A 27,297-nucleotide genomic window follows, 5' to 3' on the forward strand; every position below is an offset into this window, starting at 1 on the left:
AGCACAGCAGTCAGAGACCAAACAGCAAGTCGGCAGCGAGGCTGGGGGAGGGGCGCCCGCCATTGCCCAGGCTTGCTTAGGTAAACAAAGCAGCCTGGAAGCTTGAACTGGGTGGAGCCCACCACAGCTCAAGGAGGCCTGCCTGCCTCTGTAGGCTCCACCTCTGGGGGCAGGGCACAGACAAACAAAAAGACAGCAGTAACCTCTGCAGACTTAAATGTCCCTGTCTGACAGCTTTGAGGAGAGCAGTGGTTCTCCCAGCACGCAGCTGGAGATCTGAGAACGGGCTGACTGCCTCCTCAAGTGGGTCCCTGACCCCTGACCCCTGAGCAGCCTAACTGGGAGGCACCCCCCAGCAGGGGCAGACTGACACCTCACACGGCCGGCCAGGTACTCCAACAGACCTGCAGCTGAGGGTCCTGTCTGTTAGAAGGAAAACTAGCAGAAAGGACATCCACACCAAAAACCCATCTGTACATCACCATCATCAAAGACCAAAAGTAGATAAAACCACAAAGATGGGGAAAAAACAGAGCAGAAAAACTGGAAACTCTAAAATGCAGAGCACCTCTCCTCCTCCAAAGGAACGCAGTTCCTCACCAGCAACGGAACAAAGCTGGAGGGAGAATGACTTTGACGAGCTGAGAGAAGAAGGCTTCAGACGATCAAATTACTCCGAGCTACGGGAGGATATTCAAACCAAAGGCAAAGAAGTTGAAAACTTTGAAAAAAATTTAGAAGAATGTATAACTAGAATAACCAATACAGAGAAGTGCTTAAAGGAGCTGATGGAGCTGAAAACCAAGGCTCGAGAACTACGTGAAGAATGCAGAAGCCTCAGGAGCCGATGCGATCAAATGGAAGAAAGGGTATCAGCCCTGGAAGATGAAATGAATGAAATGAAGCGAGAAGGGAAGTTTAAAGAAAAAAGAATAAAAAGAAATGAGCAAAGCCTCCAAGAAATGTGGGACTATGTGAAAAGACCAAATCTACGTCTGATTGGTGTACCTGAAAGTGACGGGGAGAATGGAAACAAGTTGGAAAACATTCTGCAGGATATTATCCAGGAGAACTTCCCCAATCTAGCAAGGCAGGCCAACATTCAGATTCAGGAAATACAGAGAACGCCACAGAGATACTCCTCGAGAAGAGCAACTCCAAGACACATAATTGTCAGATTCACCAAAGTTGAAATGAAGGAAAAAATGTTAAGGGCAGCCAGAGAGAAAGGTCGGGTTACCATCAAAGGGAAGCCCATCAGACTAACAGCGGATCTCTCGGCAGAAACCCTACAAGCCAGAAGAGAGTGGGGGCCAATATTCAACATTCTTAAAGAAAAGAATTTTCAACCCAGAATTTCATATCCTGCCAAACTAAGCTTCATAAGTGAAGGAGAAATAAAATACTTTACAGACAAGCAAATGCTAAGAGATTTTGTCACCACCAGGCCTGCCCTAAAAGAGCTCCTGAAGGAAGCGCTAAACATGGAAAGGCACAACCGGTACCAGCCACTGCAAAATCATACCGAATTGTAAAGACCATCGAGACTAGGAAGGGACTGCATCAACTAACGAGCAAAATAACCAGCTAACGTCATAATGACAGGATCAGATTCACACATAACAATATTAACTTTAAATGTAAATGGACTAAATGCTCCAATTAAAAGACACAGACTGGCAAATTGGATAAAGACTCAAGACCCATCAGTGTGCTGTATTCAGGAAACCCATCTCACGTGCAGAGACACACATAGGCTCAAAATAAAAGGATGGAGGAAGATCTACCAAGCAAATGGAAAACAAAAAAAGGCAGGGGTTGCAATCCTAGTCTCTGATAAAACAGACTTTAAACCAACAAAGATCAAAAGAGACAAAGAAGGCCATTACATAATGGTAAAGGGATTAATTCAACAAGAAGAGCTAACTATCCTAAATATATATGCACCCAATACAGGAGCACCCAGATTCATAAAGCAAGTCCTGAGTGACCTACAAAGAGACTTAGACTCCCAAACATTAATAATGGGAGACTTTAACACCCCACTGTCAACATTAGACAGATCAACGAGACAGAAAATCAACAAGGATACCCAGGAATTGAACTCAGCTCTGCACCAAGCAGACCTAATAGACATCTACAGAACTCTCCACCCCAAATCAACAGAATATACATTTTTTTCAGCACCACACCACACCTATTCCAAAATTGACCATATACTTGGAAGTAAAGCTCTCCTCAATAAATGTAAAAGAACAGAAATTATAACAAACTATCTCTCAGATCACAGTGCAATCAAGCTAGAACTCAGGATTAAGAATCTCACTCAAAACCGCTCAACTACATGGAAACTGAACAACCTGCTCCTGAATGACTACTGGGTACATAACGAAATGAAGGCAGAAATAAAGATGTTCTTTGAAACCAACGAGAACCAAGACACAACATACCAGAATCTCTGGGATGCATTCAAAGCAGTGTGTAGAGGGAAATTTATAGCACTAAATGCCCACAAGAGAAAGCAGGAAAGATCCAAAATTGACACCCTAACATCACAATTAAAAGAACTAGAAAAGCAAGAGCAAACACATTCAAAAGCTAGCAGAAGGCAAGAAATAACTAAAATCAGAGCAGAACTGAAGGAAATAGAGACACAAAAAACCCTTCAAAAAATAAATGAATCCAGGAGCTGGTTTTTTGAGAGGATCAACAAAATTGATAGACCACTAGCAAGATTAATAAAGAAAAAAAGAGAGAAGAATCAAATAGATGCAATAAAAAATGATAAAGGGGATATCACCACTGATCCCACAGAAATACAAACTACCATCAGAGAATATTACAAACACCTCTACGCAAATAAACTAGAAAATCTAGAAGAAATGGATAAATTCCTCAACACACACACCCTCCCAAGACTAAACCAGGAAGAAGTTGAATCTCTGAATAGACCAATAACAGGATCTGAAATTGTGGCAATAATCAATAGCTTACCAACCAAAAAAAGTCCAGGACCAGATGGGTTCACAGCCGAATTCTACCAGAGGTACAAGGAGGAGCTGGTACCATTCCTTCTGAAACTATTCCAATCAATAGAAAAAGAGGGAATCCTCCCTAACTCATTTTATGAGGCCAGCATCATCCTGATACCAAAGCCTGGCAGAGACACAACAAAAAAAGAGAATTTTAGACCAATATCCTTGATGAACATTGATGCAAAAATCCTCAATAAAATACTGGCAAACAGAATCCAGCAGCACATCAAAAAGCTTATCCACCATGATCAAGTGGGCTTCATCCCTGGGATGCAAGGCTGGTTCAATATACGCAAATCAATAAATGTAATCCAGCATATAAACAGAACCAAAGTCAAAAACCACATGATTATCTCAATAGATGCAGAAAAGGCCTTTGACAAAATTCAACAACCCTTCATGCTAAAAACTCTCAATAAATTAGGTATTGATGGGACGTATCTCAAAATAATAAGAGCTATTTATGACAAACCCACAGCCAATATCATACTGAATGGGCAAAAACTGGAAGCATTCCCTTTGAAAACTGGCACAAGACAGGGATGCCCTCTCTCACCACTTCTATTCAACATAGTGTTGGAAGTTCTGGCCAGGGCAATTAGGCAAGAGAAGGAAATCAAGGGTATTCAATTAGGAAAAGAGGAAGTCAAATTGTCCCTGTTTGCAGATGACATGATAGTATATCTAGAAAACCCCATTGTCTCAGCCCAAAATCTCCTTAAGCTGATAAGCAACTTCAGCAAAGTCTCAGGATACAAAATCAATGTACAAAAATCACAAGCATTCTTATACATCAATAACAGACAAACAGAGAGCCAAATCATGAGTGAACTCCCATTCACAATTGCTTCAAAGAGAATAAAATACCTAGGAATCCAACTTACAAGGGATGTGAAGGACCTCTTCAAGGAGAACTACAAACCACTGCTCAAGGAAATAAAAGAGGATACAAACAAATGGAAGAACATTCCATGCTCATGGGTAGGAAGAATCAATATCATGAAAATGGCCATCCTTCCCAAGGTAATTTACAGATTCAATGCCATCCCCATCAAGTTACCAATGACTTTCTTCACAGAATTGGAAAAAACTACTTTAAAGTTCATATGGAACCAAAAAAGAGCCCGCATCGCCAAGTCAATCCTAAGCCAAAAGAACAAAGCTGGAGGCATCACGCTACCTGACTTCAAACTATACTACAAGGCTACAGTAACCAAAACAGCATGGTACTGGTACCAAAACAGAGATATAGATCAATGGAACAGAACAGAGCCCTCAGAAATAACGCCACATATCTACAACTATCTGATCTTTGACAAACCTGAGAAAAACAAGCAATGGGGAAAGGATTCCCTATTTAATAAATGGTGCTGGGAAAACTGGCTAGCCATATGTAGAAAGCTGAAACTGGATCCCTTCCTTACACCTTATACAAAAATTAATTCAAGATGGATTAAAGACTTAAATGTTAGACCTAAAACCATAAAAACCCTGGAAGAAAACCTAGGCAATACCATTCAGGACATAGGCATGGGCAAGGACTTCATGTCTAAAACTCCAAAAGCAATGGCAACAAAAGCCAAAATTGACAAATGGGATCTAATTAAACTAAAGAGCTTCTGCACAGCAAAGGAAACTACCATCAGAGTGAACAGGCAACCTACAAAATGGGAGAAAATTTTCGCAACCTACTCATCTGACAAAGGGCTAGTATCCAGAATCTACAATGAACTCCAACAAATTTACAAGAAAAAAACAAACAACCCCATCAAAAAGTGGGCAAAGGACATGAACAGACACTTCTCAAAAGAAGACATTTATGCAGCCAAAAAAACACATGAAAAAATGCTCACCATCACTGGCCATCAGAGAAATGCAAATCAAAACCACAATGAGATACCATCTCACACCAGTTAGAATGGCAATCATTAAAAAGTCAGGAAACAACAGGTGCTGGAGAGGATGTGGAGAAATAGGAACACTTTTACACTGTTGGTGGGACTGTAAACTAGTTCAACCCTTGTGGAAGTCAGTGTGGCGATTCCTCAGGGATCTAGAACTAGAAATTCCATTTGACCCAGCCATCCCATTACTGGGTATATACCCAAAGGACTATAAATCATGCTGCTATAAAGACACATGCACACGTATGTTTATTGCGGCATTATTCACAATAGCAAAGACTTGGAAGCAACCCAAATGTCCAACAATGATAGACTGGATTAAGAAAATGTGGCACATATACACCATGGAATACTATGCAGCCATAAAAAATGATGAGTTCACGTCCTTTGTAGGGACATGGATGAAATTGGAAATCATCATTCTCAGTAAACTATCGCAAGAACAAAAAACCAAACACCGCATATTCTCACTCATAGGTGGGAATTGAACAATGAGAACACATGGACACAGGAAGGGGAACATCACACTTCGGGGACTGTTGTGGGGTGGGGGGAGGGGGGAGGGATAGCATTGGGAGATATACCTAATGCTAGATGACGAGTTGGTGGGTGCAGCGCACCAGCATGGCACATGTATACATATGTAACTTACCTGCACGTTGTGCACATGTACCATAGAGCCTAAAGTATAATAATAATAATAATAATAATAATAATAATAAAAAGAAAAAAGAAAAAAGAAAAAAAAAATCTTTACTAGTCAATTGAGTTATGTCATAATATAAAGACATGGTTTTTAGTAGGGAGTATTAATTAATGATGAGGACTAGAACTTCACATGCTCTCTAAAAGTCAATATGTAATCTTAGAATATGGAAACAACCATTTGCCTGCAGCAATGATGGTCCCAGATTTCCACGAACCTTGGTATCGTTGCCTTTTCACATGTTGTTTCCTTTATTTAGAGTGTTCTTTTCCCCTTATGTCTTGTAAATGCCAATCATTCTTTCTCTTTATGTCTCCTTACTCTGAAAAATCTTCCCTGATCAATTTCCAACATGCTTTACATCCCTGTTGCTGAAGCACTGTGTGCACAGCCCCAGCAGAGGATTTATACAGCTTTCACTTGACTGTTGTTGTTTTTTTTCTATATCCCTTGCTGATCTCAGTGTCTTCATTATATAGTAAATGCCCAAAATTACTACTTCAGTGAGTAAGAATGTTATTATTTCCACTGTAATATAACTATAATTAGGTGATATTTATTATTTAAAAATAGTAGTTTAGCTTTTATATTGAAATATATGATACACACGGCAAAGTACACAAAACATGAATGAAGTGCAATGAATTTTTTTTAAAAGCCATCAACTACTAAGGTCAGCAAATCTCTCATTTTGAGTACCCCAGATGTTCCCTTGTGCCTTTCCCAATCACTACCCTCTTCCTTCTTTCAAAAGTAACAAGTATCCTGACTTCTTGACTATACTGAAATTTCCTAACTGTGCTGATTATTCCATCTATAGTTGAGTTATACCTATTTTTTAATTTTATACAAATATATGTTTACCATTATTGTCATTTTTATCGTAGTAAAAAACATGTCACATGAAATTTATCCCCTTAATAAATTTTTAACTTTTTACAACAATATTGTTAACTCTAAGCACGATGTTATACAGCAGACCTCTTGAACTTTTTCAACTTGCATAACCGAAACTTTTTAACCCCAGCAACTGTGAGAAAAATATTTTATGAATAATAAACAGTGTAATATTGAAAAAAAAAAAAAAAAAAATGTGGCACATATACACCATGGAATACTATGCAGCCATAAAAAATGATGAGTTCATGTCCTTTGTAGGGACATGGATGAAATTGGAAATCATCATTCTCAGTAAACTATCGCAAGAACAAAAAACCAAACACCGCATATTCTCACTCATAGGTGGGAATTGAACAATGAGAACACATGGACACAGGAAGGGGAACATCACACTTTGGGGACTGTTGTGGGGTGGGGGGAGGGGGGAGGGATAGCATTGGGAGATATACCTAATGCTAGATGACGAGTTGGTGGGTGCAGCGCACCAGCATGGCACATGTATACATATGTAACTTACCTGCACATTGCGCACATGTACCATAAAACCTAAAGTATAATAATAATAATAATAATAACAATAGTAATAATAATAAAAGAAAAAAAGAAAAACAAAAAAAAAAAAAAAAGAAAAGTAAGGAGAGAAAGTGCACCCAGTAAGATGGCTCCATGGGGGTCCACTGAGTCTCACACAGTATACAACACTTCAATTTAAGTGCCCCTGCCATCTTTTCCCAGTACCCCACCCTCAAATTTAAGACTTAAAAATACATTTTCTGTAATCCTATATTTATTTATTTATTTATTTATTGAGAGTCCAACTCTGTCACCCAGGCTGCGGTGCAGTAGTGCGAACTCGGCTCACTGCAACTTCCGCCTACCCCTAATTCAAGCAATTCTCATGCCTCAGCCTCCCAAGTAGCTGGGATTACAGAGGCGTGCACCACCACCCCCAGCTAATTTTTGTGTTTATTTTTTACTATACTTAAGTTCTGGGATACATGTGCAGAATGTGCAGCTTTGTTACATAGATATACATGCGGCATGGTGATTTGCTGCACCCATGAACTTGTTATCTACATTAGGTATTTCTTCTAATGCTATCCCTCCTCTAGCCCCCACCCCCTGACAGGCTCCTGTGTGTGATGTTCCCTTCCCTATGTAGATGTGTTCTCATTGTTCAACTCCCACTTATGAGTGAGAACATGCAGTGTTTGGTTTTCTGTTCCTGTGTTAGTTTGCTGAGAATGACGGTTTCTAGCTTCATCCATGTCCCTGTGAAGGACATGAACTCATTCTTTTTATGGCTGCTTAGTATTCCATGGTGTATATGTGCCACATTTTCCTTATCCAGTTTATCATTGATGGGCATTTGGATTGGTGCCAAGTCTTTGCTGTTGTGAATAGTGCTGCAATACACGTACATGTACATGTGTCTTTATAGTAAAATGATTTATAATCCTTTGGGTATATACCCAGTAATGGGATTGCTGGGTCAAATGGTATTTCTGGTTCTAGATCCTTGAGGAATCACCACACTGTCTTCAACAATGGTTGAACTAATTTACACTCCCACCAACAGTGTAAAAGCGTTCCTATTTCTCCACATCCTCTCCAGCATCTGTTGTTTCCTGACTTTTTACTTATCACCATTCTAACTGGTATGAGATAGTATCTCCTTGTGGTTTTGATTGCATTTCTCTAATGACCAGTGATGACAAGCTTTTCTTCATATGTGGTTGGCCGCTTAAATGTCGTCTTCTGAAAAGTGTCTGTTCATATCCTTTGCCCACTTTTTGATATGGTGGTTTGTTTTTTTCTTGTAAATTTGTTTAAGTTATTTGTAGATTCTGGATAGTAGCCCTTTGCCAGAAGGATAGATTGAGAAAATTTTCTCCCACTCTGCAGGTTGCCTGTTCACTCTGCTGATAGTTTCTTTTGCTGTGCAGGAGCTCTTTAGTTTAATTAGATCCCATTTGTCAATTTTGGCTTTTGTTGAAATTGCTTTTGTTGTTTCAGTCATGAAGGCTTTGCCCATGCCTATGTCCTGAATGGAATTGCCTAGGTTTTCTTCTAGGGTTTTTATGGTTTTAGGTCTTACGTTTAAATCTTTAATCCATCTTGAATTAATTTTTGTATAAGGTCCAAGGAAGGGATCCAGTTTCAGTTTTCCGCATATGGCTAGCCAGTTTTCCCAGCACCATTTATTAAATAGGGAATTCTTTCCCCATTGCTTTTTTTTGTCAGGTTTGTCAAAGATCAGATGGTTGTAGATTTGTGGTGTTATTTCTGAGGCCTCTGTTCTATTCCATTGGTCCATATATCTGTTTTGGTACCAGTACCAAGCTGTTTTGGTTACTGTAGTCTGGTAGTATAGTTTGAAGTCAGGTAGCATGATGCCTCCAGCTTTGTTCTTTTTGCTTAGGATTGTCTTGGCTATACAGGCTCTTTTTTGGTTCCATATGGAATTTAAAGTAGTTTTGTCTAATTATGTGAAGAAAGTCAATGGTAGCTTGATGGGAATAGCATTGAATCTGTAAATTACTTTGGGCATGCCAGGCACGGTGGCTCATTTCTGTAATCCCAGCACTTTGGGAGGCCGAGGCAGGTGGATCACCTGAGGTCAGAAGTTCAAGACCAGCCTGATCAACGTGGTGAAACCCCATCTCTATTAAATTACAAAAATTAGCCGGGCATGGTGGCAGGCACCTGTAATCCCAGCTACTCGGGAGGCTGAGGCAGGAGAATCGCTTGAACCTGGCAGGCAGAGGTTGCAGTGAGCCAAAATCACGTCATTGCTCTCCAGCCTGGGCAACACGAGTGAAACTTTGTCTCAAAAAAAAATAATTACTTTGGGCAGTATGGCCATTTTCATGATATTGATTCCTCCTATCTATGAGCATGGCATGTTTTTCCATTTGTTTGTGTCCTCTCTTATTTCCTTGAGCAGTGGTTTGTAGTTCTTGAAGAGGTCCTTCACATCCCTTGTAAGTTGGATTCCTAGGTATTGTATTCTGTTTGTAGCAATTGTGAATGGGAGTTCACTCATGATTTGGCTCTCTGTCTGTTATTGGTGTATAGGAATGCTTGTGATTTTTGCACATTGATATTGTGTCCTGAGACTTTGCTGAAGTTGCTTATCAGTTTAAGGAGCTTTGAGACTGAGGCAATGGGGTTTTCAAAATATACAATCATGTCATCTGCAAACAGAGACAATTTGACTTCCTCTTTTCCTAATTGAATACCCTTTATTTATTTCTCTTGCCTGATTGCCCTGGCCAGAACTTCCAATACTATGTTCAACAGGAGTGGTGAAGGGGGGCATCCTTGTCTTGTGCTGTTTTTCAAAGGGAATGCTTCCAGCTTTTGCCCATTCAATATGATATTGGCTGTGGGTTTGTCATAAATAGCTCTTACTATTTTAAGATACGTTCTATCAATACCTAGTTTATTGAGAGTTTTTAACATGAAGGAGTGTTGAATTTATCAAAGGGCTTTTCTGCATTTATGGAGATAATCATGTGGTTTTTGTCATTGGTTCTGTTTATATGATGGATTATGTTTATTGATTTGCATATGTTGAACCAGCCTTGCATCCCAGGGATGAAGCCACCTTGATCACGGTGGATAAGCTTTTTAATGTGCTGCTGGATTCAGTTTTCCAGTATTTTATTGAAGATTTTTGCATCGATGTTCATCAGGGATATTGGCCTGAAATTTTCTTTTTTTGTTATGTCTCTGCCAGGTTTTGGTATCAGGATGATGCTGGCCTCATAAAAAGAGTTACGGAGGAGTCCCTCTTTTTCCTACTGCTTGGAATAGTTTCAGAAAGAATGGCACCAGCTCTTCTTTGTACCTCTGGTAAAATTTGGCTGTGAATCCATCTTTTGTGTTTTTATAGAGACATGGTTTCAACATGTTGGCCAGCCTGGTTTCAAACTCCTGGCCTCAAGCAATCCACCTGCCTTGGCCTCTCAGAGTGCTGGGGTTACAGGCGTGAGCCACTACACCCAGCCCCAAATTTGTTTTCAAAATACACCAGTACAAAGCAGTCTCAGTTTGTATGCAGTATACCTGCCTGAAGACCTGGTTAGTCAAAACTCATATTCTTTCCCCATAAAAATAAATTTGAAGTAAGGAAGATGGCAAAGCCTGTATATGGATCTATAACTCCCTAATTCAAGAAGAAGCACTCAATGGAAAAATCAGAAGTAATGCTGAGAAAATGCAAGTAAATTCCCTATATTCCAGAGCATGGCAGTTACCTGGGTATAAGCCAAATTGCTTCTAAAATCACTGGCATTCAGTAGCATTTTTAGCACTAGGACTGACACCACCACTTACCAAATCCTTGGATGACATTATTATGAGAGATTAAAGATTTACAATTATAAAAATAGTAACTTAAATTAGCATAAAAATTAGTAAACTCACTGGCAGAAGTTCCAATTAATGTAAAATTCTGCAAAGTTCAGAAATATTGGTGTTCCTGTTTACCAGCAAAAGTGATGGTGCCATGTGGCAATAATGTAAACAGATTTTACATCAACCTGGGGTTATAATTTTCAAATTTTGAGCATAATGATGTTTACTGATATTTTAATACTATGCTCAGTTTAAATAATTTGAGTTTGCACAGACACATACCTGAATTCGCCATTTCATTAGCTTGTATAGATACAACACACCCCTCAAGAATTTTAAGATCTAGGACGACGCTGCCATTCAGTTATTCGTTCTGCAAACAGTTGGTGATCACCTGCCAGAATTCTGCTGGGTGCATAGTAGATACTTAATACATATCCAATCTAGAATTTTCACTCAAATCACATTTCACCATATATCTACAAATAAAGATTTCCAGATCTCCACTGAAGACCTACTTATTTTAAATGATCTGGCATATGAAAAGAGGGTGATTAAAGTTATATTTTGATATTTGCAAGCATTTGCTATTTTTACTAAAGATCTGACCAATAGAGACTCTATAGATATAATACCAAAAAGAGTAAACAGTGTAGAGTAAAAATACAAAAAATTAACCTAAAAGGTCTCCAAATCCATCCAGATAATCACACCACAACCTTTGGAAATCAATTATCCCATCAATTCTTTTCTGGATCACAGTCCATCCACCTCCTCTGTAATCCATGTCACACATTACCTAAAATAAGCACAGAGAAGACCAAAATAATACACTATTATTTTCATTATTTGATAATATAACACTAATGCTTCATCCTTAGGCTTAGAAAAAGAGACGATACTGCCACTGAGTTTTCAGTGCAATCATATGCCATTAATTTATTCAGATGTTTTTGTATTTCTAGAAATAATACTGCTTATTATAAAGCAAACCTGTAATTAACCTAAATAATACTGTTTATTATCAAACAAATTTGTAATTAACTTAATCACAGTCCTTATAACAATCATTTTTAAAAATATGTATTTGCAGCTTCCCCCCCCCCCCCCCCCCTTTTTTTTGAGACAGAGTCTCCCTCTGTCGCCCAGGCTGGAGTGCAGTGGCGCGATCCCGGCTCACTGCAAGCTCCGCCTCCCGGGTTCACGCCATTCTCCCGCCTCAGCCTACCGAGTAGCTGGGACTACAGGCGCCCGCTAGCACGCCCGGCTATTTTTTTTTTTTTTTTTTTTTTTTTTTTGTATTTTTTAGTAGAGACGGGGTTTCACTGTGTTAGCCAGGATGGTCTGATCTCCTGACCTCGTGATCCTCCCGCCTCCGCCTCCCAGAGTGCTGGGATTACAGGCGTGAGCCACCGTGCCTGGCCGTATTTGCAGCATTTTAAGGTTATCCTCTTATTACTCAACTTTATAAATATTCTTCAGTTTGTATAACAGTATTGCTCTGATGTGGCAGAGCAATGTATTTCTCTATAAACTAAATTTTGAATTAAAACACTGGTGTGTGTGTGTGTGTGTGTGTGTGCGCCCGCTAAATATTTCACGTGCTTGTCTTTGCTCTTTTCTCCCACAAGCCTGGAAGCCCTGTTTTCAGACTGGCATTTTCAGAGAAAGGCATGATCTGTGCCCACTCAGCAGGTGCTCATAGACACATCTGTTGATGCTGGGTAAAATGCCCCTAAAAGGACCTCTGTAGGGCACCCATAGAAGCGATATGGGGAAGAAATCAGAGCAAAATTCTCCCTCAGAAACTTCCCGCATAGAGACAGAGAAAAAGCAGCATGGAGGAAGTTAAGGAACCAGCACTTTCCCACAAAAGAGGTGATTATGCATCCCACTCTTCACAAAATTAGAAGCCTTCCTTTTCCACATCTGTTCAGATCCAGTTTTGAATCTGTAGGTGAACTAACTTAGGTAATTTTAAAATTATTTCCCACCTAATTTCCAATTTTTTGACATCTTGTCAATAGATTTCAAATAAAATAATGGTAGTAACTCTAAGAAGAGAAATCGGTAGTATTTACTTAGAAAAAAAGTGACTTTATTATCCAATAAAGACTATCAATAAGGTATAAGTATCATAAACTTTCTTCTGCACAAAGAAGTACCCAGGAAAATATATATATAATATATAAACTGTATGTGTGTGTGTGTATATATATATACACACACACACACATATATATTCCATCAATATGCATAGTCTCTAGCAGAAATTTCTACTAGATATCCTTGCAGAGAACTACTAAGAATAGACATAAGAGTAATTTATTTTATCAGTTTCAGAATGAATCAGCTTTTCAGTCTGCCTTGCACCCCACTGAAAGGTTTTTTTAATTATTAATTTCTCATACAATCACATAAAATCATCTATCATCAGAAGAAATTATAACCATATACAGGAAGGGAAGTCAAAAGTATTTTTAGTAAGCTCCAAGGCAAAGCACACCATTATTTTCCAATATCCACAGGCTAATTAAAGCAAGCAAGTATTTATATTGCATAGTTCTGCCTGCTATAGTTCTGCCTATTACGAGGATAATATAAGCTTTTGCATCAGATGGATTTACTTTAAAGAGTATAACCGCAGAAACTCAAATAGAAAAGTGAAAGACAGACATTAGCTCTTTTATTAATTCATGTTTTGGGCATTAGAATTCTAAAAAACCAAAATTTTGAAAGTAGAACTTTACCTAATTTATTTAAAATTTTTCAAGGAAAAATTAAAAATTAAAACAATTTAAATTTTAACATAAATTAAATTGGTTGGATGTTTATCTTAGCCCACATAATACCGGAAAACTTTACCTCAAATGGGTAGCTAGATCCTTCTGGGTGAATTATGTATAAACCACTTGGTGTTTTGGTGACAGAGCCAATGGTATCCTTAATATCAGTGCAATCTAAACCTAGAAAAGCAAAATTATTTAATTGAGATATTTTCAAATGTACACTTAAGGCAATCATTTTACTATAGAGAATTGATAGTGCTATTATCATAATTTTCATTATTATATTATTTTAACTTCTTCAAAATGAAAAATGGTCACAATTTTAGAAATAAAAAGAAAATATAAGGGATTAAAGAATTTATGCTGCAATAAGCCTTCACTTATAATATCACTGTTAATGATTAGTTTCCTATACTATTTAAAAATTTCATTTGGGATCAACACTTATTAAACATATTTTATAATTACACATTCTCTTTACCAATAAATAATGCCCTTTCAGAAATTTAGGTTTATCTTAGAGAATGTAATGTGTAAAGGAAATCTACGTGAATAGGGAGGAGAAAACCAAAAGGAATAAGTTGATTAACCACTACAGACACATATTTCACTATTCTATTCCCAACTTCAGAGACTGATGTGTTTGGGACCACTAATACCAGTAGCCAAAGGAAGAAAGGGGAAAATCACTTTCTTCCCCAAGAAATTATGCCTGACGTTAGAGCCTACTCTGTTGACAACAGTTAGAATTACAGCACCCCATAATCACCTTCTCCAAAGCACTCATCTCCCCAGGATTGTAAACACGTCTATGTGGACATGGATATTACATTTTCTGGAAGATACTCTACTCTGTAGCATCTTTAATAAATGAAATAAATTCAACCCTTAGAGTGTCCATTGTCCAAATGCCCATCTTAACATCCTAGTTCTACTCCTAACACTTTACTTCATAGTGTTATCCTAACTATTTACGTAGTAAGGTATTACATAAAGCCCTTACCATAGTGCCCAGCACACGCAAATGACAAAGAAAATGCCATCTACAAAATGTTAGCTATAAAAAGTCATTTGCTTTCCCCTTCGTCTCTGGGAGACATAGATTTGTTGTTGCCTGTGTCCTTAATTGTTAAGAGATATTCTCATAATGACTTTATGCTCAGAGACATGAAAGAAGTTCATGCTGAAGGACTGATCGGGGTTGGAGTATCTGCTTTATCATTACCTTTCAAATTAATGTGAACAGATTATTTCGATTTTTCTGGGCTGGATATTTCTTATCTGATGATGATGATCATAGCAAGCCCTTATATTGCTCTCCCTATGATTCGGGCATTTTTTTTTAATGTTCCTTGTGATAAACATTTGATGCGGGCAATATTTTAAGAGACTTTCCTGTATTTATTCATTTAATCCTCACACCAACTGTAAGAGGTAGGTACTATCAGTTTACTGATAAGAAAACACATCGAGAGCAGCAGGTCAGAAATTTGAAACTAAGGAGTCTGACATCAGAGTCCATGCTCCTGACTACCACATTATACCTGCTTTGGGGCAGTTATGAGATATAATAAAATAATTTTAATAACAAAATAATGTGAGAAAGTGCCTGTCTTCCTACCTATCACATAGAAGATTTTCAGGCACTGTTTATTCTCTTCTTTTTCAAAGAAGAACATAAAGATCATGTTCTAGGCCCTCAATAATATTTATTTGCTTTAAACATTTGGGGATAAATTCATATTTATAAGATTTATAGGGTATTTTTCTTAGAAGTCCAAGCCTCTAGGAATTAATATGCTATGTTTTAGTATAAAAAGTGCTAACTTTCAGTTTATTCTTGTCTTACATTTCTTTTTCTTTTCAAATTTTATGCCCCAATTTGAAACATTTCAAACATGTCAAAAACATTTTTTACAGGTGGGAGAACTTTGAAATTTTCTTTTCTTCTATCTGCAGATGAATTATTCATAAGATGTAAACTGGGAGCCCAGAACAAAGCTATAGAAAGCTACGTTATTTTCAACAGCTTCAGGATATCTTTATACAGCCATGGCTTTCACGTGGTTGAAAAAGTTTCCCATTTTAAGAAAGTACACGTTGTCTGCGGTGAAATTTGCTTAATGGCAGGTATTAGCCCCCCAGTCTGTTAGAGAATGGTGAGCTGTAGTTTTTAAACAAAACTTTTATATGGATCAACCTCTCCAGGAAAATTTTAAGCAATAAAAGACAAACATGAAAAGGCTGAAATACCAAAGTTCTCACCATGTGACTGAACTGGTCTGTGAGGAAAAGGATCCAGCTGTTTTCTAAAAACTTCTGTAGTCAAAAGGAGAACTCTATTCATGAGCTCGTTAACCTAAACACATGCATACACATTTAAGTAAATTTATATTTGAAGAAATTGCCATCTCTAAGCCTCTCATAAACCCTACATGAAATACATAATGGTGCCCATTTTTCTAGATTGATTTCTTCCTGCTTTAACAAAGAATAAAGGCAAAGCTAAATAGCAATCATTAAATTTCGTAGTATCTACCTCCTTAACGTCGATTTTATCTGCCCCTATTTCTGCATTTGGCTGCTCTTGCACATCTGTCCTTCATACCTTGTCCAAACCATTGCTGTAGTTTCTTACCTCCTCCTTTGGCTCTTCCTCAAGTCATTGGCCACACAAGTTGATCAGATTGTGGCATTTCCTTGCTTAAACACTACAGTGGCTCCTTGGTGTGGTATGATTTCGTTCTTGCCTATTCCTATAGTCAGTTTTCCTTACTCAACCTCACCAGCCACTCCACCCTGCACCAACTCCAAGAAGTTTCCCCAGAATGGAATGTCCTCTTTGCCTTACCCAAACTTTATGATTTTTAAAACATTTATTCATCCTTCATGACTGTTCACAGACTTTCTCCTCTGGGAAGTTTTTTGTATCTGAGAGTTCTCTTTTGTGGCATTCTAACAACCACATTTTTGTCAACACATTTTAATGCTCCACTAGACTATACCCCTTGAATTAAGTTCGATTTTTTTACTGCTTTTTGTTTGCCTAAAGTTAACTATGGTGCCTCTAACATGGTAGGCACTAAATAGATCTGAACATGAATGCATTTTAAAAAAGATTATACCTCCAGGTAACTATACATCAACGTGCACATGCAATAACAACAACAATACTAAAACATCTATACCTGATTAGATAAATAATCCAAGGAAGCTTGTTGCTCATCCATCATATTCCTTAGTAGTTTTTTGGTACTTCTTGTGTAGGAAACAATAGAATTTTGCAAATTTCCTTAACCATAATAAAAAGTGGCTGTTAAATATTATATTGTTACAGAAAACAATTACCTTGAAAAATAGTGAATTTTACCTGATTTTGGATATGTATGTTAACTCAATACTAACTCGATTTATCTTAATACTCAGAATTACATATTTTAGTTAGTATATATTTTGTTTAACTCAGGATTAACCCCAGAAATGATTGTCTCAATACTTCTTAATGAAACTATGCTTCCTACTAATATAGATTGCCCAGAATAATTAATCTGTTATCATTAAGAGACAGTGTTCTGATTATAAATTCTCACTTTATAAGATGAGATATATAGAGGCAGGAGTTATAGGATTCATCAATTCTTACTGTAAAAGAAAGTTAGTGGTAACAGTTTTATACCAGGCAAGTTAATTTTAAAAAGTACATGTTTGTTTTAATTTTTCTATTAATACTATATTTACACAATTAAATTGCAAGCACATACATATACCTACATATAATAAATCTTAGTCAAAGGTTTTGGTTATTTGGTTTCTGACTAAATATTTACTATACATTTTCCTTTTAAAAATGTTTTTATTTTAAAAGAAAATTTCTTATAGCGAAGTTGCGATAACAGTACAAATAACTTTTTTCCTAATGCCTTTGAAACCATGTTGCCATGATGTACCATCACGCTATTTCAGTGTATATTTCTTACACCAAAGACATTTCTAATAACACACCACCAAAATTAGGAAATAAACATTGACTACCTATATTTCTCAGACCCTATGTGAGTTTTACCCAAGATAGTAATAATGTTGCCCCCTATAACAAAAGGGCCCACACATTATTACGTATGTTATTCTTTAAAAATTTATTTTCTAAGTTTCTGTCCACCAGCAGTAGAATCACATTAATAAATCTTGATATTTTTAATTCTACCTCACTCCGCTTCCTCTCTCTTTCTTATTTTCAGCCTGTCACTTTCTATTAGCTTTTTCCTGAATTTAGCCATCTGTCTTAATAGGTCTAAAGCTGCACTCATTGGTTTGAGAAGCCTGAGACCCTTTTGTTGCAAACAGAATTAGCTACATAGAGAAAGGATCCATTCATTTACCAAATATTTATTAAGCACCTATTATGGGCCAAACAATAAAGCTTCTGGCCTAGGATGATCAGGATGTGTAGAAAATGACCCAGACAAAAGCTAAAGTATACTTTTCAGTGTCTACCCTAAAAATAATGAATCATATACCCTTATTATTGTGTTTATTTTTAATACTTACTACACATGAAATGTTTTTCTTCTCGTGTAATTTTAGTTTTAACATCACATGATTCCTCACAGTCTTCCTTACAAACAGTATCATTACTTTTACTTTCATCTTTTGCATTAGATACATCTTCTACAATGTTAACTACTGAAGAGTCCTTTATATTAAAAAATAGAAATAAGAAAAAATGCATTAAACATGTTATATGACCTAATACATAATAAATAAGACTATAGAGAAAAGCTTAGATTTCAGGAAAGACAAGGCTGATCATTAGAGAAAAATATAAGCTATTTAATTCAAACTTCCACAAATAAACCTGATGAGTAAATAAAATCAAATGGACCAATTTCTTAATTTCCTGGGTAGCCACTCACAGGACAATATTTGAAATATGAAAGTTTGTGGAACAGCTTTTTTTTTAAGCAAAGTGATTTTTTACTACCTATCAGATATTCCATTGAAAAGTTGTGGGCTAGTTTTTAACCTAGGCCTGAAACGTCTTCAAACTTTTTTCATATTTGTTGAATCAATCCTCAGTTTATAGTTTCCTCTGTTTAAATCCAGTAACATTAAAGCAATTTTCAACATTTGTAAATAAATGTTTTAATTGTTCCATAAATTATATTTGGTAGTTATGATTAATCTTTTCAAAATTCTACTATATATCTTGAAAGCTAATCATGCTTTCCTAGCTAATATAATATTGCTAAAATTCTTACCGTAGAATGATGTACACAGTTACCTTGTACAGCTTCTCCACAAATAAAAATACATACATTTAAGAATAAGAGTGAGGCTTGGGATGGAGACATCATATTTTTCTTGGATAGATGAAAACACTTCTTCAAATATCAGTCAGCTCTCCGTGGAAAGAACTACAGAGCATAGAGTCTTCAGTTAAAAACCTCTGGAAAGCGTACAACAAAAACATAAGCCAAAACTTACTAGTTTCCATGCCCTGGTTTGAAACAACACCCTTCATATGAAAAACAAAGTAGCCTCTGGAGATCCTGATATTTTAAGTTGTACAATTCCTTTTTTATCACTTCATGTCTGTATTATAAATCCAAGCTTTTGCAATATAGGCAACAAATAGATAAATAAGTAAAGAAATAAATAAATAAATGACAGATGTAGACAGATAAATAAAGCATGAATTTATAAATTCATCTAATTTTTGTGAGTCAGCCTTTTCTTGCCTTGGGGAAAAAAAAAGGCTTTGATAAGCTATACATCAATAATTGCAAACTGCTTGCAAAAAAATAGGAAGTAGAAATGACTGATAGAGTGGGAAAAATATTACCTTGGAACTATTTCTATAAAATGCTAAGTAGAAATTTGATCAAGGTGGACATCCAGAGCAGATAATTCAGACTTAAAATTTACTTTTAAAATGCCAAATTTCAAGGCTGGGCGCGGTGGCTCACACCTGTAATCCCAACACTTTGGGAGGCCAAGGCAGGTGGATCACCTGAGGTCAGGAGTTCAAGACCAGCCTGGCCAACATGGCGAAACCTCGTCTCTACTAAAAAATACAAAAATTAGCCGGGTGTTGTGGCAGGTGCCTGTAATCCCAGCTACTAGGGAGGCTGAGGCAGGGAGAATCGCTTGAACCTGGGAGGCGGAGGTTGCGGTGAGCTGAGATCACACCACTGCACTCCAGCCTGGGCAAAAGAGTGAGACTCCATCTCAAAAAAAAAAAAAAAAAGTCAAATTTCTAAGACTCTAATTAATCTGTAATTAGTTGTAATCTAATTACAACTATTTTGTTAAAACTGTAAAAATTCTGAACATCAGAGAAATAATATTATTGAAAATGGCCACTCTTTGAAGGTTGATAGATCAATGTCTTCAAATTTTCCCTTTCAATATCTCCTTCCCTTCATTCTACACACATGCCTAAGTCTTCATTATCCTAAAATTAAGAGGCAAAGCAAAACTTTCCTGCATCTTCCTTCTGGTTCGAGAAATTATTTTCTCCATCTCCTTTCCTAACCTGAGAACTGCCATAGTTTTTATGGTATTAGTACAATGACTGACACACAAGAGGCACTCAAATATTTTCTTAATGAAGAAACAGCTTAAAATAATTATCTGTTCTCTGACTTTCCTTCCTCACCACCTACTATTTAAACCCAAACAATCATATCTCTTATTTGTGGCAATCACTTTCTCAGAGTTTCTCCAATGAGACAGTATGAGATGGCTGGGAGTGCCGACTCCAAGGCCAGATTGCCTGATTTAAAGATTAGTTTCAACACTCCCTTACCCTGGAATCTTGGACAAAGTTAATAATATTGCTATAGCTCAATTACCTCCTTTGTATTATGGAAATTGTTGTATGGATTAAAAGATTAATATATGTAACATTGCAGACAATATTGATGACTTTTATAATTTATATTAATAGACAAATACACATATTGTAATCTTAAATTTCTAGTTGAAGTCTTACAAAATTGAAGTGAAAATGGCAGAACTTCAGCAGAAGTTGGCAGAACTTTAAATTAGCCAGATGTTAAAATTCTTTGTTCTTTCACATCTTGCCCAGAGACCAATTCAGGAAATTCTTATTTGAGCAAGAAAATACTTCAGCAGAAGATGGGAAAAAAAATAGCTTCAGCTAAGACAAAAGTGAAAGCGCAAAAAATTGTCCATCACAGCTGCCACATGGTTACAATACTTGTTAAATTAAATAAGCAGGAGGCAATTACCTGAGCCTGTCTCTGTACTTTGAGTTCCTCTGTAGCAAACCGCAGCCTGACTTAGGAGTATATTTTTTGTAACAAATAGCGGAGTTTCAGCCAATCATAGGCAGCCAACTAATCAGAGTATACCCAAATAAGATAAACACCTAGCTGTAATCAATCACATGATTCCTCTACTTTGTTTCTGTGTCCAACAAAATCTTGTTGCTCATGCTGCTGGGTGGAGCTCTCTGAACTTCTTGTTCTGGGTGCTGCCCAATTCATAAATCATTCTTTGCTCAAATAAATTCTGTTTATTTTCTGTTCTAAAGATACTAAAAATAATATTCAGCCTGGGTGTGGTGGCTCACATCTGTAATCCCAGCACTTTGGGAGGCCAAGGCAGGCGGATTACCTGAGGTTGGGAGTTTGAGACCAGCCTGACCAACATGGAGAAACCCCATCTCTACTAAAAATACAAAGTTACCTGGGCGTGGTGGCGCATGCCTGTAATCCCAGCTACTCAGGAGCCTGAGGCAAGAGGATCACTTGAACCCAGGAGGTGGAGGTTGTGGTGAGCCAAGATCATGCCATTGCACTCCAGCCTGGGCAACAATAGCAAAACTCCGTCTCAAAAAAAAAAAATATATATATATATATTTTTTTATATATATTCAAATTAGATAGGTTATGTGAATATGCTTTATAACCATAAAGTGGTTATTATTAGTTTCCTTTGTAAATAAAACATCAACAATTTATGAGACCACATTAATGAAATTGCATGTCTAATAGACATCTCACATTTAACATGTTTGAAGCCTAGCTTGTATTCCTTATTCCACCCCTACCTATTCTTTCTCATCTTAGTAATGGCAATACACTTTATCCAATTGTTTGAGCCAAAAATCAGAGAGTCACATTTGACTTTTTTTCTCTCGCTTACTGCAACCATCAACCAACACATCTTATCGGCTCAAGGTTCAAACTGTAAATATTTCTTGCCACCTCCACTGCTACCATCCTAGTCCAAGTCTGCCGTCTCTGGTAACCTTATAACTGTCCTCATTGTTTCTGGTCTTATCTCCTATAACCTGGTTTTCCCCATAACAACTAGAGGGTCTCTTTAAAGGTTCAATAAAATTGTGTTACTCTTCTAACCAAAACTCTCCAATGGATATCCCTCCATTGAAAGTTGGATTTTACATTAAGTCCTTGCATACAATACAAGTCGCCACTAAATCTGGGCCATGTACCACTCCAATCTCATATGTTAGCACACTTCCCTTATTATATGGTTTGGATCCGCATCACTACCCAAATCTTTTTTTTTTTTTTTTTTGAGACGGAGTCTCGCTCTGTCACCCAGGCTGGAATGCAATTGCACAATCTCGGCTCACTGCAACCTCTGCCTCCCAGTTTCAAGCGATTCTCCTTCCTCCGCCTCCCAAGTACCAGGGATTGCAGGCGCTTGCCACCATGCCCAGTTAATTTTTGTGTTTTTAGTAGAGATGGGGTTTCACCATGTTGGCCAGGCTGGTCTCAAACTCGTGACCTCAGGTGATCCACCTGCCTTGGCCTCCCAAAGTGCTGGGATTACAGGCGTGAGCCACCATGCCAGGCCTCCCCGCCCAAATCTTATGTCAAACTGTAATCCCCAATGTCGGAGGTAGGGCCTGATGGAAGGTGATTGGATCATGGGGGCAGATTTCCCCACTGATGCTGTTCTCACAATAGTGAGTGAGTTCTCATGAGATCCGGTCATTTTAAAAGTGTGTGGCACCTCCCCTCTCTCTTTCAGTCCTGCTCCTGCCATGTAAGATGCCTGCTCCCACTTTTCCTTCTACCATGAGTAAAAAGCTCCCTTCCCTAAAGCCTCCCCAGAAGCAGATGCTGCCATGCTTTCTGTACAGCTTGCAGAACCATGAGCCAATAAAACCTCTTTTCTTTATAAATTACCGAACCTCAGGTATTTTTTATATCAGTGCGAGAACTGCCTAATACACCCTACCTCACTCTAGTCCAGCAACAGTGGTCTTGTGCTGTTCTTTGAGCACAACAGTATGATTCTGTCCTCACGGTCTTCTGTACTCACAGACCCCTGTGCCCTTATTCTTCATCCAGATATTTGAATGGCAACCTCTTTCCTTCATTCGGACCTATGTCCTAATTTCCCTTCCTTTGGGCCATTTCCTGAGCACCCTCTCACAATGTGAGATAGAAATGACGTTGGTCTCCGTCCCCCTTCACTATCCCACTTTCCATGTAGCACTTTTCACTACCCTAATATGTTCTAGTTGGGAAGAAAAATAAATATAAGCTTCATGAACATAAGGACTTTGAAGTTTTATTCACTGTATCCCTAGCACCTAGAAAGTGCTTGGCACATAGTAGGTGCTCAATATATATTTCCTTAACAAAAGAAGGAATTGTTTTATGGTTTCAAAGTGTGAAAGAATATAACATTATATTTAATTCAGATGCCCCTTCTGATAAAAAATAGGGATTTTAGGGTAATATTCTTCTTTACTGCTTGAATCACAACTGCCTTTCCTGTCAAGAGATGAAGTTTATAAAATCCTCATGTTTTTTATTATCCAAATATCTAATCCTAAAGCCTTTTTCCATAAATAACACTGACAAAAAAGTCATGACAAAATCAAGCATCATGATGTTCAGAGCCCCTTGGGCCCTGCCTTTCTATAAGAATCTAGCATTCTACAACTTAAATAGAATGTGGAAAACCCACTTAATATTTTGAAGAAATAAAGAAAGAATTTAAAGGTCAAAAAAACCTATGATTAAAAAAAACTGGCAACATTGTTTGAAATTTCTTTTCTTCTTGTTACTGTAAAACAATATTTGAATGAAGAATAATTATATAAGTCTAAACTGAAATAAAATCCTAAGCCCCCACTGACTGAAGAGACCCCCTCTTGGCCAAGGGGACCCTGGGAAAACCTTAAAACTGAGTTCCCAGCCATAATGGGATGGAAGGTCAGCTATGCCTCATTATATCCTCTTCCTGTTGTAGTTTAGACACAATTGACCAGGATTAATGTTAAAATAGAGATTAACGTTAAAATATTGGTGGCAATAAGATATCAAATGACAAATAGGACCTAAGGCCGTGCCAGGCAAGGGTTGTCGTGCACTCCTACACTTAAGGAACAAACTATATTTAACTTCCACAAGTTTTCTGTTTTTCTCTAGCAGCTAAACAAACACTGGCCTTGAGATAAGCAATAGTAAAACAATCGTAGCTCACCACCAGACACTGACTAACTGACCCTCTGTTCCATAAGCCATAACTACAGCTGTGATTGGACAAGAGATTGATTTCAATAACTTTCTCCTGATGAGAAGACCACCAACCATGAGGTGGTTCTGGCCAGTTTGAGGAGACTGCTCACTTGAGTGCCTTTGTGTCCTAAAAAAAATTTAGACATAATAGGGCCTAATTGTAATGCAATTAAATGTTAAGTCTCCAGCCCAAAATGAACACGGGTCATATGTTACATTCACGTTTGTTCAATATACATGCATCAGAACTACCTTCATAAATATTCATAGCTCCTCCTATATCCTATAAATTATGTATGTTTAGCCAACTTTGCAGCATAAATCTCCTACCTCAACATCCCTCCTTCAAAGTACCTGCCTCTCTAGGCTTCAGTTGGAGGCACACTCCCAGCTTGTGGGATGGCCCTCCTTTCAGGCTGTAACCCTTTCCTCTCCTTTCTAGATTCATAAATTACGTGTTTTTTTAAGTTAACATAAGAAAGGATTTATAGGCAATTGAGAAACCAAATTATGCTTCTTAGTGCTAATATACCAAGTCACAAAGCAGTGAGATGCCTAGGACTTACGAGACCACAAACTAATAATATAGCAAAAGCTGGACTTTTGGAAAGCTAACCATGCCTAAATATTCCAAATAGCAACCCTAATATTCTCATATTCATCTGTACTTTGCACTGCCCTACTTTGCTCAGATCACCCATGGGGAGACAAACTTGTGATGATAGCAGTGGGAATAGAATCAAGGCCATTGCCTGTGGCTAGGCCAATTAAAAACTTGCCAAGATAACCAAGTGTCCAGTTGTATACATTTAGCTTTTCGTGTCAGAATTGTATATTTTATCCTGTTGGTATGCTCCTGAAGGAGAGTTCATGTGTTTTGCGCCTTAAATCGAAACTGGATTTGTTGTGGCACTTTAAAATCTGTCGCCAGTGTACATTCCAATGTGAATCATTGCAACCAAGTTTGCAAAGATTGTTTTAAATAGTTTCAACTGAAAAGTTTATTATTTGAACTCTTAAAATGAACAAATTAATTCACAAAGGCAGAGACATTTGAATGGTGGGTGAATAATCTTTATTTGGTCTGTACTTTCTGCTTCCAATCTGGGAATTTTTCCAAGAAAACACTGACTGAAATACAGTCAGAATTTATATGTGCATTTACATTAGGCTCCAACAATAAGATTCAGCCTTTTTCAAAATTGTCACTTGCATAGCCAATAAACTAGTGGCTCAAAAATCCATTTAATTTTCCATACTTCCCAAAACCATTTCAATGCGATGATCTCTTTTGGCATATCTTCCCAAGAGATTGCTAGTTTTGCTGTGATGGTCCATTTCCAGAATCTGGCAGCAATGCAAGAACCATTAGGAGGCTTTGAAATGTAGACCTTATAAGTAGGGCAAAGGCAAGGAAGACGACTGCAGAGGGAATGCCAGAAGCATTACCGAGTGGATGAGAGAATGCAGGAAAGGAAAATTTCCACTTCACAAAGACATTTTAAAGAGACGGTGTTTGGGGATGGTGATGCCACAGAAAGACTCACAACTCAAAATCTCACAACAGGATTCAGTAGTTTAACAAATTCAACTCCAAATTGTCCCCCAGACAATCACTGCAGACTCCTCCCGGTGGCAATTGCCTGTATCTGAGGATTTTACATCTGTCTTTCGTCACTGTCGGTACTGCCACAAAAACACTCTCATAAAAAGGGAGGCAGAACTGCATCAGGCTCTAAAACACCACTCAGCTCACCCCTCTCGCAACAACCCGGGTCCCTAGGTATGCCTGGGTTGCCACCCGCCGCTCGAAGCTGGCGGGGCCGGCGGAGCCTGCGATTGGCTGCTTCGGGCACATCGTCCCGCCCCGACCTGTAGCTCCTCCCAGGTTTCCGTTGTCAAGGACGCGGCGTCGGTTGTTGTCAAGATGGCGGCTGCAGGGTTGCTGCCGCCCCGTCTGCTATTGCCCGGCGAGGTCGCCGCTGCCTCAGCTGCCATCGCCACTACAGGCACCAGTGCCGCTGCGCGGGAGCTAGGGCTGTCGAGGCCAACCCTTCTGCGCCCGTGACGCGGGGCCTGAGAGACGGAGTGTAGGGAGGGGCCGAGCAGGAGGAGGAGGAAGCCAGAGCTGCCATGAGGGAGGTGCTGGGGGCGAGCAGAGAGGCGGCGCTGAAGTGAAGGATGCTGGCGGGGAGGCCCGGAGCCCGGAGCGCGGTCGGGGAACTGAGCACTGAATCATCGGACAACCTCGACAGAGCCCTCCTCGGCCCTCGGGAGAGCGGCGGGCATCACCGACCTGGCGCTTACCTGTATCCTTCCCAGCCTGTGGCTGCCAGGGTAGTGATGTTGAAAACGGGGCCCATCTTTTTTCCAATTAGATTCCCATTACCTTTGACGCAGGGTGATCAAAACTAGCAAGTCATCTTAGTGCAGATACTTCCTTTAGCAACTGTCGTGTCTCACCTTAGACCTGAAATTATACCATTTTATCTAATGCTGTGGCTGCTTCCCCCCATCACCCTGTTATTCTACTCCCATTCTTCAACTTTGTAAAATTTTTGTGAATTTTAAAACACATCAACTGCGTATTCTGTGGGGATATTTTTTACCTTCTAGAATTATGCCATTATGTTCTTTACTTACATGTTAACTACTTCCTGATTTATCGTACTACTTGGAGAGAGAAATTACACAAATAAGTAAAATGTTTTGCTATCCTAAAGAGTCCGTTTTAACAGTTATCCTAACACAGCACTAAATGCATTTACCAGAGCTGCTAAAGGCTACACAGTTTGGTAAGTTGTTTTGTTTTCCATCTCTGCCCAGTCTGTTGTCAGAGAGACAGAAGGGAGGAAATGAGAAACAGGGGACCTGGACGCTTTGCAATCTGGATTATCTCTGACTTTTCTCGAAGAGTTGGTTAAGCCTACCTTTGATGTTGCTGTTGGTTGCATTGTAGAAAATGGAAAGAGGAGAAGTATATTGTTATCAAAATCTGTAAATCACATTTATTCCTTTAGAGACTGTTGTGATGATTAGGATTTAACCTTTGTATTCCCAAAGGACTTGGTT

General features: G+C 38.3%; 2 protein-coding genes across 5 annotated transcripts in view; one reads left to right on the plus strand and one right to left on the minus strand.

Annotated features, from left to right (window-relative positions):
* Window positions 1-21,087, minus strand: part of ANGPTL5 (angiopoietin like 5) — a 32,454-nt gene extending 11,367 nt beyond the window's left edge. Inside the window, exons 1-7 of one of the 2 annotated variants that reach the window (XM_024255893.3) lie at window positions 20,950-21,087; window positions 18,955-19,110; window positions 18,245-18,389; window positions 16,885-16,988; window positions 15,962-16,055; window positions 13,773-13,873; window positions 11,586-11,706 (exon numbers count right to left, since the gene is read on the minus strand). In XM_024255893.3, coding sequence (XP_024111661.1) covers window positions 11,586-11,706; window positions 13,773-13,873; window positions 15,962-16,055; window positions 16,885-16,988; window positions 18,245-18,389; window positions 18,955-19,050 — 661 coding nt within the window. In that variant the 5' untranslated portion in view covers window positions 19,051-19,110; window positions 20,950-21,087. Of the gene's footprint in view, window positions 1-11,585; window positions 11,707-13,772; window positions 13,874-15,961; window positions 16,056-16,884; window positions 16,989-18,244; window positions 18,390-18,954; window positions 19,143-20,949 lie in introns of both variants that reach the window. The other variant, XM_054524970.2, reaches the window with a different exon arrangement.
* A 4,199-nt stretch (window positions 21,088-25,286) lies between these two features.
* Window positions 25,287-27,297, plus strand: part of CEP126 (centrosomal protein 126) — an 89,133-nt gene continuing 87,122 nt past the window's right edge. For all 3 annotated transcript variants that reach the window (XM_024255892.3, XM_054524971.2, XM_054524973.2), the window contains exon 1: window positions 25,287-26,534. In XM_024255892.3, the coding sequence (XP_024111660.2) occupies window positions 26,407-26,534 (128 nt within the window). In that variant the 5' untranslated portion in view covers window positions 25,287-26,406. The remainder of the gene's footprint in view (window positions 26,535-27,297) is intronic.

The sequence above is a fragment of the Pongo abelii genome, chromosome 9, assembly GCF_028885655.2.
Source record: "Pongo abelii isolate AG06213 chromosome 9, NHGRI_mPonAbe1-v2.0_pri, whole genome shotgun sequence".
Classification (NCBI taxonomy): Eukaryota; Metazoa; Chordata; class Mammalia; order Primates; family Hominidae; genus Pongo; species Pongo abelii.